The 19,856-nt window shown below is 45.3% G+C and overlaps 1 protein-coding gene across 2 annotated transcripts in view; it reads right to left on the bottom strand.

Annotated features, from left to right (window-relative positions):
* The window catches only part of TOP3B (DNA topoisomerase III beta), a 110,458-nt gene that overhangs the window by 55,431 nt on the left and 35,171 nt on the right, over positions 1–19,856 (bottom strand). For both annotated transcript variants that reach the window (XM_085633237.1, XM_085633236.1), the window contains exons 8-9: positions 9,630–9,743; positions 8,290–8,380 (exon numbers count right to left, since the gene is read on the bottom strand). In XM_085633237.1, the coding sequence (XP_085489363.1) occupies positions 8,290–8,380; positions 9,630–9,743 (205 nt within the window). The remainder of the gene's footprint in view (positions 1–8,289; positions 8,381–9,629; positions 9,744–19,856) is intronic.

Raw genomic sequence — 19,856 nt, forward strand, 5'->3', positions numbered from 1 at the left:
GGGATGGCTCCCGCCTGAATCGCTGTCCCGCTGCTTCGTGGTGGAGCGGGCGCACCGAGCACTCGTCCAGAAGCCGCCGGTGGGGGCCCGTCCGCGGCCAGTCATCGCTAAAATCTTGAACTATCATGACAGGGATGTCATTCTCCGCCAAGCCAGAGAGAAGGAGCCTCTTCAGTTTGAAAACTCCCATATCCTCGTCTTCCCAGACTACACGCGCATGGTCCAACAGCAGCGCCAGTCATTCCTAGCGGCCAAGGCTCGGTTGCGAGAGCTTCATCTATCCTACGCTCTTCTCTATCCAGCTCGCCTGAGGGTTGTTTATGAGTCCCGAACATTGTTCTTTGAATTGCCGGAGGAAGTATTTAAATGGACGGATGAGACAGTAAAGCTGCGTCCTCATACACCCCCTGGTAGGGAATCAGACTCATCCCAGAACGAGGCGGCGGGAAACAATTCAAAGAGACAACGGCGTTCCAGCTCCCGCCGTCGCAATAAGCCCGGGGGGGCCCGGTGTGGGGCTAGCCCGGAGGCTGGCCATCCGCCAGCTGGGTCCTGAGGGTCCGGGAGCTCCCTGGGCTCAGGTCTTATTTGTCTCTGCATCATGGACTAGCTGTCGGCTGCTTCATCTTCCTTTGTGCGCGGGGTTGCCTTGGCCCCGGAGAATGACGTGAAAGGCAGATACCACCGTAGCAGGTTGCGGGTGGGGATTCTGGGGGTTAGTTGTGAGGCAAGTTGGGGATCCATTGGTTGGGAACTCCTGAGGTTCACGGTTGGGGATTTGTGATGTCTCTCACCGCGACAGGTACTTCAATGTTTGTGGGGTATGGGGTGGGGGAGGCGGGGTTGGGGGGTGTGTTGGGGTCTTAGGTTAGGGGTTGACCGCACCTTTGTACAGAGCTGGGTAGGGACAGACGCCGGAGTCCCTTCGTTGCTATCATATCATGGTTATACCTCCCATGGCGGCAGATTCCCGGGGGTCTAGTGGGCGATTAGCCACAATATAAGTGTGGAGCTGGAATGTCCGGGGCGCCCTGGATAAGATTAAGAGGGGGGCGATCCTGCAGTACGCGAAGAGGGCCTCTGCGGATGTACTGCTCCTACAGGAGACGCACCTGTTGGGGACGAAAGTGCTATGCCTCCAGCGCTATGGATACACACAAGTGTTTCATTCGGGGTTTGTTCAGGGTTCCAGGGGTGTGGGTATATTGGTACATAAACGGGTTCCATTTACGCATCATCGGACTTGGGCAGACACACATGGGTGATATATCTTTGCTCTGGGGCGGATAGGGGCGAAACAGGTGGTTTTTGGCAGTGTATATTCCCCCACCCCCCCCTGTCCTGGACATTTGCTGAACAACTCATGGCGCTCTGGGCGGACATCCCGGAGGTTCCGGGGATTATAGGGGGGGACTGGAACGATGTGATGGATCTCCCTAGGGACCGACAGTCAGGGGGCCGGGGGCGAGGGGAGGGTGGACAGACGAAACTCAATGCACTGGTCGGTGGATGCCTGGCGGCGCTGCCACGGCACTGCCCACGAATACACATACCTGTCGGCAGTACATGGCTCCTTCTCCCCCCGCCTCAACTACATTTTCCTCTCTGGGGCCGCGGAGTCCCGGTTGGAGGCAGCGGAGATTCTTTCACGAGGGCTTTCGGACCATTTCCCAGTGTCTGCGGTCCTACGGATGGGGGGCGCGAGGCGGTCGTTTCGTTGGCAGCTCTCGGTGTGGCACCTGCAACAAAATGACTATAGGGCGCATACGACTACGGCGGTAGATCAATACCTGTCACGGAATGTGGGATCCGTGTCCGGGGCGGACATGTTGTGGGAGGCGCTGAAGCTGACATTACGCGGGGCGGATATTTCATACTGCGCGGCGGCCCGCCAAGGGTGCCGAGCGGGGCTGGTTCGGGCGGAGGCCGAGGTCGCGGAGCTGGAGCGTAAGGGCTAGGGGGATGGGGGCGAGGTGTCTCGCCGGCAGCTACTTTACGCACAGCAGATGTACGGATCTCTCTTGCTTGACCAGGCACGCCAGGTTTGGCTAGCCACCAGGAGTCGAGTATACCAATGGGGGGACAAGTCAGGTGCAATGCTACACAGGCTGTGTCAGGGGGTGTATCATATCCAGGATCTCCCGGGGATCGTGGATCCAGGGGGCATGCCTCTTGCGGATCCAGGTGCGCTTGCCAATAGCTTCGCTACATACTATGCAGGCCTATATAGTCCCTGCGAATGCCTCACGGAAGCGGAGGTAGAGCGGTTCCTGCGTGATCACCCTATCACGGTCTTATCAGAGGCGGCAAGGACTGCATTGGATCTTTCGTTTACGGTGGAGGAATTTGGGGAGGCGCTGGGTGGCCTCAACCCGGGCAAGGCCCCGGGCCCGTATGGGTTCCCGAGTGAGTTTTTCAAGAAGTGTTTCCTTCAATTAGGTCCACATTATACGGTGGCGGTGGAGGAGGCGCGAGATTGTGGATGGTTACCCCGGGACTGGAGGCATGCCAAAATTGTGGTGTTCCACAAGCCAAGCAGACCCCAGGAGGAGCACGCCTCGTATCGCCCGATTTCCCTCCTCAATGTGGAGGCAAAAATTCTGGCAAAAGCTCTGGTCAATCGTCTCCTGCCATACATCAACTCGTTGGTCCACCCGGATCAGGCGGGTTTTATGCCCTCCCGCGCTACGCGACATAACATTCGGCGGGCCCATGTGGTGATCGCTGAAGTGCAGCGGTTAGGGGTTCCAGCAGCCTTGTTGTCGGCGGACATGGATTGGGCGTTCGACTCCCTCAGCTGGCGATATCTGTTCCTGCTGCTGCAACGCTTGAATTTTGGCCCGCGGTTCATATCCTACGTGCGGCTTCTCTACACGGAGCTTACGGCCTCGGTCAGGGTAGCGGGGGCGTCCTCAATGACGTTCCCCGTACAGCGTGGAACACGCCAGGGGTGCCCCCTGTCCCTGTATCTGTTTGCCCTGGCCATGGAACCCTTGGCGGCTTGGGTGCGGATGGACGCGCAAATCTCCGGCTTTGAGTGGGAGAATGGACTGGCCGATCGCATAGCTCTCTATGCGGACGACATCCTATTTTTTCTGACAGACCTTGACCGCACGGGGCCCCGGCTACTCCGTATTATGCAGATATTTGGTGAGACGTCGGGTTTATCAACGACTGCGGCGGTTTCGTGGGAGCGTAATGTGGTGCCCGTGTGGGAGCGTGTTTGCCAAGACATTAAATTGTGGACCTGCATGCCGCTCACCATATTCGGCCAGTCTGTGATTTTCAAGATGGTGGCCCTTCCCTGCCTTTTGTACCAGCTGCAGAATCATCCGTATATGATTCCACCGGGCTGGTTCCGTCGGGTGAACTCGACCCTGGGTCAGTTCCTGTAGGAGGGTGGGGTGGTTCGGGTGGCCCTGCGGATGTGCTTCCTCTCAACCTATGAAGGGGGGCTGGCTATGTCAGATATGCTTTCCTATTATCAGGCCTCCCACCTGCTAGTACTGAATGAGTGGTGGTATGGGGATAGGGGGGACCCGGCATACGCAGTGGAGCGGCGGCTCATGGTCCCACACACACTACACACCCTGTTATACTCCGCCGCGCATCGGGCGCGCTTGCCACCGGCGACGCAGGTAATCTTTCAGATATGGCGCCAGGCGCTGACACGAATTGGGTGGTGGAACGTGCTCATGCGGGAAACCCCCCTGTGGCACAATGGGCGACTACCACAGATGGCGGCCCTGTCCGGGTTTGAGGGGTGGGATCGGATAGGCATCTCCACCATAGGCGATGTGGTGCGGGGGTGCGCCTTGAAGTCCTTCCAGGATCTTCAACAAGAATTCAGCATGCCTCGGACACAGTTCTATAGATACCTCCAATTCCGTCATGCACTCTCCCCCAGCCTAGCGGGCTTAGACTCCATAGCTGAATTTAGCCCAGTGGAAGCGAAGCTCTTCATGGGGGACCTACAAGAGCGGAAAATCTCCAAGATATACAGAACGCTTGTCATTCACAGCTCCCCTCGCTCCAGCAACTAAAGGGGAAATGGGAGGATGACGTTGGCCCCCTCGATGAGACGGACTGGACGGAGGCGCTGGCCTCGCCCCGGGGGGCAGCCATAGCTATCCGACTGCGCCTCATTCAATTTAAATACTTGCACAGGGCTTATTTTACCCGTAGGAGGCTGTGGCGGGCTGGTCTGATCGTTTCTCCGGAGTGTCTCCGATGTGGGCGGAAGGAGGGTTCCTTCTATCACACGGTATGGCTCTCTGTGTCATTATCTCATTTTTGGAGAGGGGTGTTGTCTTGCCTATCCGAGGTGTTGGGTTGGGATCTTCCCGCAGACCCTAAGTTAACACTTCTGCACGTCATGGACGATATTGGCGGAAATATATATATAAGAGACATCTGCTGCTGTTGGGCCTTACACTGGCCAAGAGGGATATCGCCCGGGCATGGAAGGCTCCGGTAGCTCCCTCTCTGAACGTGTGGAAGAGGGGTCTGGACTTTAGCATGGGCTTGGAGCTCCCCATATTCGCAGCCAGGGGATGTCCCCGTAAACATTATAAGATATGGAAGCGTTGGGCAGACTACAGGGGTCTCCCCCTGGAGCTAGTTCCGGAGGAGCGGGAGGAAGGGTCCATCTAGTTCCCCGGGGGCGAGGGGGCTTACACTGGGACTGGGGTCGGAACGGTCTAGCCTATGCTCATACAGGATGTCGCTTGTTAGGTATGGTATGGTGCGGTCGGGGGGTGATCCGGGAGTTGATGGGGGGAGGGTCGGGGGTCTGTTTTTCAACTGAAGTGCATCTTCAAGTATTCTACTAATGTAAAATGTCAATGATATCATGGTTGCAATGCTTCGGCAGGTACCTCTGGGACTTCAGGGGCCTGCAATTTATGTGTTTGTTGACGAATAAAAACTATTTAAAAAAAATAAATAAATAAAGCCCAGTGGTCTTCCTTCAGACTTTACGAACACAGAGACATTATCAAAACCTTATCGTCTACAAAACCGAACAACCACTACAATGACCCTCTCTCGTCAAATTGCTTGTCATCTTTCAACCATACTGTCATGCCCATTTGGACCAAGATAACCAATGCATCGCTTTCGCAAGGATCCATCCTGGATTGCCTAAAAATCGGCCAAGTCATCTCCATCCTAAAAAACCCAAAAGAGAACCCTTCGGAACCAAACAATTTCCGACCGATAGCCAACATTCCAATGCTAGCCAAAGTATTAGAAAGATGTGTACAACATCAGCTTAACCAACACATTATGGAATTTAAGCTACTTGACAATCAGGTTTCAGACCCGGGCACAGCACAGAAACAGCAATTCTAAATATAGTAGATGATGCCCTACTCGCATTAGACCGTTATAAAACATGTCTGCTTGACCTCTTGCCTGCTATCGACACTGTTAACCATGGCAAAATACTCGAGGGACTTGAGAACAGGATGGGTGTAACAGGAATGGTCCTAAAATGGTTTAAATCCTTCTTAGATAACAGAACGCAAAGATTTCTGGTGAATCAAAATCTATCCTCACCATCCCCTAACCCATTAGGATTACCACAAGGCTCAACTCTATCCCCTTCACTATTTCATCTCTATATTGAACCCTTAACCGAAATATTACGGCAGGCCAACATATCCTTCCACATTTATGCAGGCGACACTCAGCTATATATTAAGATCACTTCCCTAAAAGAGATCAAGACGATGAACCAAGCATTAAAAAGACAGTTCAATGGCTAACAATCACCTTAAGCTAAACTCTCAAAAAAACAAATTCCTTCTAATATCCCCCCCCCAAAAAAAACTCCACAGTGAGGAAGAATTGGATCAAGCTGATCACTGCACTAAACTGCACTCCGATCCTGGTAGACTCTACCAAGTCACTAGGAATCACTCTAGACAAGAACCTAAATATGCAATCACACATCAAAATGATGGCTAAAAATGCTCGTTTCCACCTTAACCACCTTAGAAAAATTAAACCTTTCATCGAATCACTAGACCTCAAAACTGCAGTTTAGTCATTAGTCAGTCATCGAGACTTGAATACAGATGTACAACTTTATAAGGACTACCCAAGGTCTCAACAGCCCCGCTTAAAGCCTGTCGTAATGCAGCCGCAACACTCTTAACAGGATCCAAAAAATGTAACCACATCACCCCACATCCGCTTTATGAGGCAAGAATCCAACTAAAGATGTCCTGCATCACTCGTAAAGCAATCCATCAAAAAACTTCACAGTACCTAGCACAAAAAAAATTACATTTCTGGAGAAAGCAGACTCTCTGAGAGCGGTACTCTTCTTCTGAAACCCTCATTCTTCCATAAGAAAAAAACATACGACAGAGCCGTCTCTGGAGCTGCACCAAGATTATGGAACTCACTCCCTCCAAGCATCAGAAAAATCTCATCACCTTCTTTATTCAAAAAAGAAGCTAAGTCCTTTCTAAAGAGCAAATTCCTTCCTTAATCCACAGCAGCCCGTTTCACACCTTGTTCTAAAAGCCCCAATCAGACAATCCCTCACCCTACTCAAGCCTGCTGAGTGATACTCTCTGGAAGCTCATTTGTTTCCAGATTCTAGATGGAGCTCTTCCATCTATTGCTTGGCGCAATCTCCTTGTCCTTATTTACACTGAGATATCCTCTTGAGGACAGCTACATCTAATGTCACCATTGTGAATACCCAGAAAATGTGCAAATGTATTATAAGTTAATAACCTAGGTTCATTCTAACTGTTTTAGTGATTGTACAAATGTTTCCTCGTTTCACATTTTGTATTGGGACTCCTGCAACTATGTATAGGTATCAATTTTACTGTTTAAAACTTCGATGCTATATATATGTGAAGAGCTCCGATACCCATTTCTGTGTCTTGTTCGCGCTATACAAAACACTAAATAAATACATTCACTACTTTAGGCCTGTTGCACAAGATCATGCATTGCCATGCAACCTTTTTTGTGAATCTGGCGTACCCCCAGAACAGTTGCTATCCGTCAGCGTTCAGACCTTCAGTTCATGAGATTCCGTGGTGAGATTCTAATATTTGGGGACAGAATAGTTAATGCTCAAGGCTCAACCCTCAGGAGCTTGCTTCCTCCATCCTTCAGCTTCAAAGAGTTTTCTAAGATTCGGGTAATCCCTGTAGGCCACCTGTTCTGGCTAGTGTTTGGACTTCATCCTAGCGGTTCACCCTTATTTATTTTCTTGACATTTGGTTACTAATCAAGATTCTAGTAACCACTCTAACCTCGCATGGAAAGCATTCTGAAGCAACCAACAGGTGTACCAATGTGATGCAGAGACAAATATATAATGTAAGCAGCCATTTGATCACCTAAATTTCATCTGCCTAATTTCATTCTTTCTCAATTTACATTTGCTCATGTGCCAATTGGAAAACTTTAGCTCTCGCACCTAAGTTAAATTAGGTGTGTGCAAAGCACGGACACATTTAATTTCAAACTCTAGCAGCTAGATTCTTTTTGTCATGTGCAAGTTAGTGTTCTGGCTTAGTTATAGACATCTGCAAGTATGTATTTGACTACTACAGGATTTTTTAAATACATTTCAACCTAAACTGGGAGTCAATGTACAACATTCCATTTTTGTTAATGGTATTTAATTTCCTTAAACTGGTAGTAAGTCAAGACCCAGTATTATGTATCTTTTGAAGCCTCTGACCCTTTCTTTTACCAGAACCACCATACAAAATGATTCAATAGGATGTTCTATAAACCACTGTTCCAACTGCTGCCACTTTTTCTTTCACACTGTATCAGGCAAAATTATAGACTGGGCGCCCAAGAGTCTACATTCTCTCAACGCAGTATTCCCGGTCACAGAGTCACAGCAGAGAGGTGCAGCGGAGGCACTAAAGGTTTCTACCCAGTAACCTGCAGTGTGTCCAGCCTGACCAGAGAGATCACTCTTTTTCCACTAGGACAGTGCGTCGGTTAGCGTTGGTGAGGAGGATCACATCCTTTCTTCTGAGACGGTCAATGAGGATGTCCTTCGTGATCACATTTTGTTTTACTTTAGTAATGCGTTCACCTTCGAATGGAACCTGACTATGCTGAAGTCCTTTTGAAAGGTCAATCAAGATTCACCATTGGCTGAAGACTGGATTTAACATGTCAACCCTGAAGCCAAATATGCTACGAGAGAGCCTGGCAACACTGCTCTCCATTTCAGAATGCATATTTCCAGGCAGCCCATCGGCTGGCAGGGTTGAGATCAGCAGTTACTCTACTTACCCAATGAAGAACTGGCCACGCGAAGCATTTCCACAGTGTTCAGCGCAATCGGTCTTTGCTTTGCCTTTTCCTTTTTACTGACAGATTCTACCTGGAACACAAAGGATGTATAATTAAGTGTGGACAAATTAATGCCGGAGGGTCCCAATGAGCTCAGTGCCACACATTCGCCTCATCCAAACATGTTTTCCCAGTCTTTACCTACGTTCCAACACAAAAATGAGTCTCTCTACTCGTACACGCCATAGCATCAATAGTCAACGTACCTCACATTCATATTACCAACATGGGCTTTTTTTCTGGATATCTTCAGAAAAACAGATTGTAAAGTAATAAAGGAAAAAGTAGAAATCTAAAAAAAAGAATACTAAGAACAGGAGTGTGTGCTATAATATGTCCGTATAGCTATCTCTTTTAACCTGAGTTTAGCTCATACCTCACCGAACAAGAGAGCACTCAGAAGTGTGGCTCACCAAAGACGTTACGCCTTAGTAACTAGAATTGTAGGGGGTTCCTCCTATGGATTTTGATAAATATCCACTTTGGTGGAACAGCATATTTTACTAGAGCACTAAAAGGTCAGCGTGAATATTCACCAGTGGTCAAGGTGAACCATAATGTATAGTTTGTTTTAATGAGCTCCAGGCCTCCCTCTTTTGGGTATAAACCAGACATCAGGAAGCTTTGGACCTTCCAGACCACTTCAGTGTCTTGCATGGCACGTAACATATGAGTTTAGTCTGTCGCCAACCACTCCCAGATTTGACAAACAAAGGAATAGAGGCACAAAACCAAAAAGAGAATGCCCATGATTAAACTATTCGCTAAATTATAGAGGCAAACTTAAAACCCTGATCTCAAACTCTTCTTTAACAGAAACAATGGACGCAATCTACGTCACACTGCTCCTGCAATCATGGGAAGGATCTCAAAGTACTTCAAATGACCAAGAACAAGCATCAAGCACAAGAACATCCCTACCCTGGAAACAAGTTTATGGTTTTGTAAAACATTTCATTGGCTAATGTACAAAACCATGTGAAAGTATTGTTGCTAAAGTAGAACAGTTTGAAGAAGATTGGCAAATAAAGAAAAGAACCTACAGAAAAGGGCAGGTGACCATTTAAAGACCGCAATCAAAAAAGCAGACCTAGAAAGAACTAAGATATCATGCAAACTTAGCTACTACTCAGATCCCCACAGGCATGGGGGCATGTGTGGTCGACAGGTAGCGAGAATTCAACAATCTGGAAAAATCGCTTGAAGATACACAGACAGAGTAAGAAAACACAGGTTTTATCAGAAAGCACACTAGTACTCAAATACTCCTACACACTTACCCGAGCTTCTTTGACCATCTTTGTGATGTTCAAAAACATCTGAGCAATCTCCCTGTCAAACACTCGAACCCGGTCCCAGTCCAGCGTCAGAGAATGGTCTTTGTCTCGGCTCACCTACAGCCAAAAAAACGATACAACCAAAGATGACAGACATTACGGAATGTGGAAATTAAGTAGTGTGGTTGTGCTGCCTAAGAAACTAACTGACACAACTGCAATCTAAATGCAGGCTGCAGCTTTCTAAAAAATGTCGGAAAATACTCTGGGTTGAAAGTATGAGGACTGTACTAATACTAGAGAGATGAAAAAATGTACAAAATTGTATTGCAGGAAACAACACAAGACAAATCACCAATGGGGTGAGTGCTCCCTAGATTAAAAAACAAATATACTATATATTTCTATGGTACCTAAAGGGGTTCTAGTTTTTTCCTAAACCACAAGGCCAAAGGCAGAGTATTGTGTAAATCTCACAAGAACCTCAAGACAGCCATATAGGCCCATATTCTAGAATTCCAGTTATACCTTTGTACATTACTTGCTTATTTTGGGGCATTTAGAATGGAATAGTATTTTTCAAACAGGCAAACGTTTGTCTGAAAATAGCAAGTGAAATGCAGGACTGTACTGGTTGATTGTCAGCAATAAAAATGAAGAAAACCAAGGGCCTGATTGTGAGTTTGGCGGACGGGTACTATCCGGGCATATCCCGTCCACAACATTACATGTGCACTATATCTTAAAGCATTTCTAATAAGACAGAGGGGATATCCATCACTTGTGTGACAGAGAACCTGAGCGTCGAACTCTAAATCAAGCCCTTAATTATTTAATTAAGAATTTCAGGAAAAAACAACTTGCTTTGGTACAAAAACGCATTACGTTTGTCAAAGGAAGAGACTGTTAAAGTTGTTCTCTGCTAGATGAAGTCAACAGTGAGCATTCATTTATTGAAAATGACTTTGTTTCCTTTTCATGGAGTGAATGTTTAGTAAGCAATGGTAAAGGTCTTAAGCCTGGTAAGAGGTAGTTACTATATGATGAAACCCATATATCACAGAGGACTGTGACATATTTTTCACATGTTGTGGATCCCTGTGAAAGATGGGTTTTTTATACCACTGCATTTTCTGCAATAATATCTCCCAAACATGCTATATATTTTTTATGCCATGCCAGTGAAGAAATGGGGCTCAATAACATGTTATTTAAAATAACAGAACACATTCACACTTTTATTACCACAGCAAGACTGACAAGAGGCTGCCTTGCACATTGCAAAGAACAATGAATTTTCACAGAGAAACAACACTGATAAACAGAAGAAGGCTTCTTCAATGTTGTTTTACCTACGAGCACAAATTGAACCCCTTGCGTCCTGTTTTTCTTTGCTCAGTGTCTTTTCTTTTTTAGCAAACAAACAGGAAAAAGCAGCATTGGATAAACCCTATATGAAGATACACAGTACTGATTATGCGGTTGCTGCCATTACTGAGGCTGGGGCATCATGACCCACCTGAAGATTGACCCCTTGTGAATAATGTTACCTTCCCACCCTTAAAATTGGTAATAAAATAATAGAATAACATTATATATACATACATACATATGTATAATACACACACACACACACATATATATATACACACACACACACACACGCGCAAACACACACAGATATATATACATATCAATTACTCACTTCACCCACGCCGTCGAACTCACAGCGGGTGCCTCCGGACGGGGGGGTGAGTCCGTCAGTGTTACACAACAACTACGCTACGAATTTCGGTGCACTCTCGGGAGTTCAGGTAAGATTTATTTTTGGTAAATGCATTTCGGCATCGGTGTTCATCAGTACGAATAAATCCATATCGTGAACACAGCATGGGGTTTTAAAAGCATCAATGTATATACATACATATTTATATATAGACATGTATTGAGTTCTCTCTTGTTGTTTTCCTTTCAAGAAATAAACGAGCGTAGACCCAAGTAGGTGTGAAGTATTCTTTATTGCCGCCAAGCTAGTCCGCCATGACGCGCTTCGGCCTTGATCACATGACACGGCTCAAACTGTGAGTATCGTATTTAAAGTGCTAGTGCTGAATTTGCATACATTGAAATAGACAACATACTATGTACATTGTAAACATATTACTCTAATATTATACATTATAAAAATATGTGGATAGATATGTATATATATATATTTACAATGCAATACATTATTTGACATTTTCTGCATACAAATCACTGTGTTGCTCAAATATGTAAAGATGCCGAGACTCTGCATGGACAATGTATCCGCCTAATATATGCTTAAATGCCTTTTAAAACTGCCAATCCTGCGGAGTCTAAATATCCAGTATCTGCAAACGTTTTTAAAGTGCATGAACTTAAATGCGATAAACAAGTGTAGTGATGCCCTATAAAGGAAAGTGCAAAGTGAAAAAGTGCTATGTGCTGTATATTGCCGTGCATCCTACATAGTCATTTCTGAGACGACAATATAATTTTCATTTACAGTGTACAAATACACAAAGCCATGTAATCAGATAAATCTGAAGCATATCCATGTATTCCCATGGATTATGGGTTGTGTATCTTATCTATATGGAATATGCTTGTAGTTGTAGATCTGATGGGACCAGGGAAAATGGATGTAAACATTATAATTAAATGAGATTGAGCAGCTCGGGGTACATAATTCTAAATGGTTTGTCATATTGTATAGCGACTTAATTCGTGTTGTGATACTGATTCAACCCCCTACTGCTAAAATACATAAAATTAGATGTCAAATAGTTCATATGAACATTCACAATAAATATATTCATAAAATACTCTGTATAAATATATATAAATATATGTATGTGAAGAATCAGATCTCAGTCACGGATGTTGAAAAAAATCTCTATAAAGGCAGAACTCTTATACATGATTAGCAGGCATATTGATTTACTTATGTGGCACAGATCTGTGCGAAATACTAATACCCGTCAAAGTTTATAAAGTGAAAAATGCGTCAATCCTAAAGCATAACAGGAAGGTTACATCAAAATTTCATAGAAATCCATACAATTGTAAAATCATATAAAAGCCCATAAAAGATTATAAAACCTCCTAAAATAGCAATGTGATTAAACATAAAACATTCTGAATTTTATAAGATCTTGAATTCATAAATAGGTGTGCAAATCTTCTGTGTTGTTAAGACCTCCTGGACGCTTAGAGTTGAATTCTAATATATATCTAGTTTCTAGGCATCTTAATTTGCCTTCCCGATCCCCACCTCTCTTGTGGGCCGGTACCGACTCTATAGCATAATATTTGAGGTGTTTGAGGTCACTATCATGAAACTCCTTAAAATGTCTTGGGACCGGATAACTGGCATCATTATTAGCGATGGCCCTCGTGTGTTGCAAGATTCTTTTATGCACTGCCAACTCAGTACTGCATATGTATTTTAAGTTGCAGCTGCATTCCAACACATATACTGAAAATTCAGTCTTGCATGTAAGATGCTGAGTAATGTCATGTGTTTTGTCATCGAATGCAGTTCGATATGTACCTGTAGTGACACCCTGCTGGCATGCTTTACATGTGGTGCATCTAAAAAATCCTTTCCTTGCTGTCAGCCATGTTGTTCTTCCCTGATCTTCTGGGCTGCTTCTTACCAGTGCATTGCCCATGCTGGTTATTTTTCTAAAAGTAATGGAAGGATTATTGGGTAGCAGTTTGCCTATAATGGGATCATCACGTACGATAGGCCAATTCCGTCTAATGATAGTTCGGAGTTGTTTTTCCTGTTTTGAGAAACCTAATATAAGTCTGATTGGTTCCACTATTTTGTTTTTATCATCAGACTTTTTCTTGTGTTTTAGCAGGTCTGACTGCGCCTTTTGCTTTGATTTAGTTATAGCCGCATCGATTACCTTGGAATTGTATCCCCTTGCTAAGAAGCGGTTGCGGGATTCTGCTTGTATGTTGTCTGCAGCATCCTCATTACTACATATGCGTCTTATGTGTAGCATTTCACCGTATGGGATACTATTAATGAGGTGAGTAGGATGTGCGCTGGATGCATGTAATAGCGTGTTGCCTGCTGTAGATTTCCTAAATAACGTGGTCATGAGACAGTTATTCACTATTTTGATTTGCACATCTAAAAATGTAACTTCAGTTTTACTCATAGAATACGTAAATTTAAGATTGACATTATTCATATTCAATTGTTCTATAAAATCCATAGCACTCTGTTGGGTTCCATTCCATATAATAAATAAATCATCAATGAATTTTAACCAGCTTATAATCAGAGTTAAAAATATCCGTTCATGTTTCCTCATGAGGACCAGCTTTTCCCACCAGGCCATAAATAAACAGGCCTAGCTGGGGGAGAAGCTGGCACCCATAGCAACTCCTTGTGTTTGTTGGTACATTTGGTTATGAAAGGTAAAGAGATTATTTTCCAAACAGAATAGCAGCATATTTAAAAGCATTTTGTTATGTTGTGCGTATCCTATGGGTCTATTAGAAAGGAAATAATCAACAGCCCTGATTCCGTCCCTGTTTCTGACACATGTATAAAGGGACGAAACATCTAGAGCTATGAGTAAATAATTCGCATTCCATTCTATATCTTTAACTTAACGCAAAAAGTCACAGGTGTCTTGCACATACGATTTTAAATTTACAACGTGCTCCTGTAAGAAATAATCTATGTACCTGGACATATTTTCCAATGGTCCGTTACATGCGGCTATGATGGGTCTACCAGGCGGTCTATCTATATTTTTGTGTATTTTTGGGACAAAATATATGACCGGTATAGTCGGGTGCTCTTTCTTTAAGAATTTATATTCATCCCAATAGATTAGACCCAAGCTTTTCCATGCAAGGAGTTGAGAGAAAAATTGTTCCTGTGTTTGGACATGGAACTTTTCCGATAAAATTCTTGGTCATTTAATTGTTTGTAAGCTTCTTCCAGATATTGGTCCAAGGGCCAGAGTACTATATTTCCTCCCTTATCTGTGCTTCTTATGACCACTTTTTTATCTTTACTCAATTTATTCATCAGTAGATGGTAACTTCTTTCTTGATAGGTTAGTTTCATTTTGGATCTGTTCATGGAATGATTCAGCCTTTTGATCTGTGCCACCAGTTGTTCGCTAAAAATGCCCAGAGATTCTCGAGGCATAATGGGTCCAAATTTAGACTTGACCTTAAAAGGAGTACTGGGTTTAGCGGTTGTTGTTGGCAGGGTTTCTTGTTCCTGTACATTGACATCTTGTGATGCTCCAGTATAAATACTAATAGCTGAATTTGATCGTCCCAATTGTAATTCATGCATATCCTGTAATGTGTGTGTTGTAGACTTGTAAAGCGCACAGCTGCCCCAGCAACGGGGCGTCCCGGCGCTGTAGACCGCTGGGGAACCCGTCCTGGCTATCCCTGTGAGATGGTCCCTTTCTGGGTATCTCCAAGGTGAAACCAGGCATCCCCGGCGTCTGTGGGGGGCCGTTGTAGAGATGAGGCAAGCTTAATGCCCAGAGTTGCCGAGTGTGTTCCTGGTTAGAGTAGGTACCGAGGCGAGAATTATCGAGTCCGTTTTGACCCTGGTCCACGACCCTGCCGCGTCGGGAATTGAACCCTGGTCCCTGGCCGATTCTCTGCTTACGGGTCTGCCACCTCTAACCAGTGAGCCACACCTCTCCCACACAAGCCCAAATCCGAAACCGTAAGGCCTATGGATTCAGTCTCTCTGCTGGATATCTCAATATTGTCTGACTTGTCCTTAGATATTTTGAATAGATGGAATTTGGTGAGCTTTAATTTTCTGATAAATTTATATATGTCGGCCCTGGTTTGTGTATAATCAAAGTTAGATTCCATGCAGTAGGATAAACCTAACGACAATAGTTGCTGCTCTGCCTTAGTCAGATTGATGTTGGCCAGATCTATAATAGTGTTTTGTGGAGTGATATTGGGGTCTGTTACAATGGTACTTTCATGGAGAGCATTTTCTCTCTGCGATTCCCTCGACCTCGCCCTCTCTTCTTGTTCTCTCCTGTTTCTCTGGACTTGTCTTCTCCCCCTTCTCCTCTGGGTGTCCCTTCTGCCGCAGGTCCCTTTTTTCGGGGTCGCATTGTTTCTCTTCAAATTCTTTTTCAAATGTCCAACTCTCCCCCCAACGTTAATCTAATGGCACTATGTTCTTGTCTCCCCCTTGCTGTTTCGGTTTCTAATTCACTGTCAGGTGCAGAGCTTAAATCTGACATCGACACAGATTCAGTTTGTTGTTGATTCATGTCCTTAGTATTTGCACCTTGTAATCGTCGATGGGCTGTAGCTGTTCTGAGTGAATCATACCTACGCGCAAAAGTAAATATTTGTCCATTGGCGTAGTCATCTCTGTCACGCCTAAATTTGTATGTTTTTCTCGTTTTTATCTTGTCTTCTTCCTTGTTTAATCTGCTTGTCATTTCATCATGTAATTTCGGTCTGCTTTGAGGATCCCCCTGCTGTTGGATCTCGTTCTCTAATGTTTCAATCTTGGCTTGAAGGTCGATTCTATCTATCTCCGCGTACTTGACTAGTATCACTACTAGCCTGCGTGAAGATTCAAGATTACATTGCGCCCACTCGACCATCATCAGTGGGTTTGGTGTTTCGTAGCTGGGGGCGATCATCATACAGAGGCGCCTGGGGATTCTCCCCACATCTAGGTACCTCTGTAACGATCGACCCTCCCACTTCAATTGTTCCTGCCGCTTCAGCCTTTCAAGGGTCCGATAATTATCCTTTAGTCCCTTAGTTCTCCCATTGCTCTCTCCATCTGCATCCTGAGTTGCACTTTGTATTACTGCTGGGTCATCAGCGAACATTTCCTCTGCCGCTGTTTCTCTGCTTTTGAGCGGGTCGGCGGACATACTTGGTGGCTGTTGTGTATATAATCTGTCCCAATATAGGAAAACTCTAATTATACAATGCCGGTGGAGTTTCCCTGAGGTGCACACCTCCTCTCCTGCAAGTAACGAGTCTCACGTACCTGTTGACGGCCCACCTTCGGCTGGAAGCTCCTGCTCCCGCTGTTGCTCCTCCGAGCAATCCACGAGGTTAGTGCTTCTCCCCACGAGATCTTGCCTGCCAGGTAGAATCTTTGTTTCTTTGTTGTGCAGGGGGCTTCGGCTGTTCCGTTACGGGAAATCCTTCAAGTGCCCCCGGGGCCCCCGTCGACGCAGCTCCGCGAGCCCGCAGTGCTTTTGGCAGAAGAAACCAAGAAGAATGACTTGCCGATCCGGAGCCTACTTCTGAGAAGGGGGTCTACGAGACGAAGGTAGCCTCTCCGTAAAATATTGAGTTTTCCTCGCTTGTTGTTTTCCTTCCAAGAAATAAACTAGCGTAGACCCAAGTAGGTGCAAAGTATTCTTTATTGCCACCAAGCTAGTCCGCCATGACACGTTTCGTATATATTTCCACTATAGCCACATAAACACTGCCGAACTCTTCAATGGGTGCCTCCATCATGAGATGTGGACTCACGCAAATATTTTTTTAGCAAATAGTCCCCCAAGGAACGAGTCGGAGCACTCGCGTACTGTAATCTTGAATTTATTACTCTGACGACACGTTTCGACAATCAGCCTTATTCATGTCAGTTCCTTCGAAAAATGTAAAAAAACACACTATTAGATACCAGTTAATTGATTTTACATGATGATATTTCATAATCAACAGATGACTCACAGCGCTCCCTTAGAAGGGCTCGTTTCTCCGCCATTAAAGCATGTGCTTTTCAACATAGTAGGGCCCACATCTTTCTTTGCACCTTAGTAGGCATGTCAGCTCTCATTGAGTGTGAAGCCACTATATGTATCAACCACATCAGATAGTTCATTATTGCCCTTTGGTAAGTGCAACATTTTCAAAGTATCACTTCAAGTATTTCATCCTCGTTTTGCCGCAATTCTCAGCCTCTCGGTATCCTATCAGAACCACCGCAAGCACGGGTACGTGATCTGCCCGCACAGATTTGGGACATAACTATAATGGATAGGTGTCTGTCACTAGACTGGCATCTACGGACACGACACCGAGAGGCTGAGAATTGCAGCAAAACGAGGATGAAATACTTGAAGTGATACTTTGAAAATGTTGCACTTACCAAAGGGCAATAATGAACTATCTGATGTGGTTGATACATATAGTGGCTTCACACTCCGTGAGAGATGTCATGCCTACTAAGGTGCAAAGAAAGATGTAGGAACTACTATATTGAAAGGAACACACTTTAATGACGGAAAAACAACGAGCCATTCTAAGGGAGAGCTAGGAGTCCTCTGTTGTTCATGAAATATCATCATGTGAAATCAATTAACTGGTGTAATAGTGTGTTTTTTTGACATTTTTCAAAGGAACTGACATGAATAGGGCTGATTGTCGAAACACGTCGGCAGAGTAATAAATTCAAGATTACAGTCCATGAGCATGAAGAACCATGCACATTGTCTGCTAGGAAATAAAAGAAGAACCCTGCAATCAACCCAAGCTTCCGGGAAGGAGGGTGAGTAAATGTGAATTTACAGCACTACACGCTATGAACAGAGTAGGATTTTGAGTTTGTAGCATGTGTGGCGGTAGATACACATTCTCAGTATAGACCATAAAACAGTACCTGCAATAAGCAATGGGTAGCATGTATAGTGCAGATGTCTGGAACAAAGCCAGCAAGACTATCTGACCAGCAATAGCCTGCCAGCGCTAGGATGTCCACAAAGCAGTGCTTGGTAAAGCTGCTTGTGTTACCTAGGCGCAGCTTTGCAGGTGTCCGGTAGCAAGATGTTATCTAAGAAAGGCAAAGTTGTCCCTTTCTTAAGGATGGAGTGCACCCTAGGTGGCACAGGTAGGACTCTCTTAGCTTTATGGTAGCAGGTTGAGATGCACTTGGCTTTCCATCTTCCTATACCTGCCTTAAATATGGGGTGGCCTTTGTGAGTCTTCGCAAAAGCTACAAAGAGCTGGTAAGACTTTCGAAAGGGCTTGGCCCTGTGGATGTAATATATAAGAGCTCTTTTGTCATTCTGTTCCAGAACAGACCAGCTTGGAAACAGGGCACCAGTGACCAGACTACCGGGGTGTAGGGGGACCCAAACCTGTAAAACAAGAGGCTAGAGCTAGGTATCACCATATTCTTCAGTGCCTGCATAGTGCTACACCAGAGTCATTTACAACGGAGACAGCTCCCATCGTGTCAGAAGAGTTCCAGGTAAGAGACTTTAAGGGCCCTGGCCACCTCTTACAGTGCGCACTGGAGTTTGGAGACCTGTCCAAACTCCGATCTCGCTGCCTTTGTCCTGCCTGACATTTGAAGGGTGCAAGCTTGGAGTCTAGCCAGCCTGGCCTCATCTCTCTGTGAGAAGGTCTGGTTTGGTAGCGGGGGTGGGGGGGCTTCTTATGCAGGTTGTGACGGAATAGGGTGGTTTATATGGTGTATTTTGGCGACCTCATCTTGTAATACACTTACCAATCCCTTTAGGTCTAGTAGAGTTTGTCTGGACCCTCAGCTCAGGCCTCTGTAGCTATGGCACTGAGCAGCAAGGTTTGCACAGAGGAACACATGTAAAGCATTTAAGCAGCACCAAAACAACTGAAGAAGAAATCAACACAACACTAAAAAATACAACACCAATTTATAAAAATAGACTGTAGTTTTATGAGAAGTTAAACAGTAGAATGAAAAATATCCCCGGCGAAATAGATTTTACAAACAATAATAAATCAAACCAATTTCATTAATCCGCGAACAAGCCTTGGAAATCTCAACGAACTGGGCACTTAGAAACCTTTTCACAGAAAACTTAGGTAAGTGTCAATGTGGTCGGTTACAAGTACTTGGGGCAACCAGCTCTGGCAGGGATCTAGTCAAGGGGACCAGCACGGTCCTCAAGAACAGTTACTGTTGCAGAAGAAGCAGTCCTTCCACAGTTCCAGGCACTTAATCAGCGTTGCAATGGATTCCTAAGGAGCGGTCCTGATGCAAGGGGTGGAGGATGGTGAAGATGCTCCAAGGATGCTGTGGATGTGATATGGTCGACAGGGGTCTTCCTGCAGGGATTCTTTGGTCCACAAAGATGATGAGGGGGTCCAGTTTCGCAGGGTCGACGTCCCACAGAGTCCTCTACGGTCTGGCCGAAATCTAGTCGCCACTGGACTACCAATCGC

The sequence above is a fragment of the Triturus cristatus genome, chromosome 11, assembly GCF_964204655.1.
Source record: "Triturus cristatus chromosome 11, aTriCri1.1, whole genome shotgun sequence".
In the NCBI taxonomy this organism is placed as follows: Eukaryota; Metazoa; Chordata; class Amphibia; order Caudata; family Salamandridae; genus Triturus; species Triturus cristatus.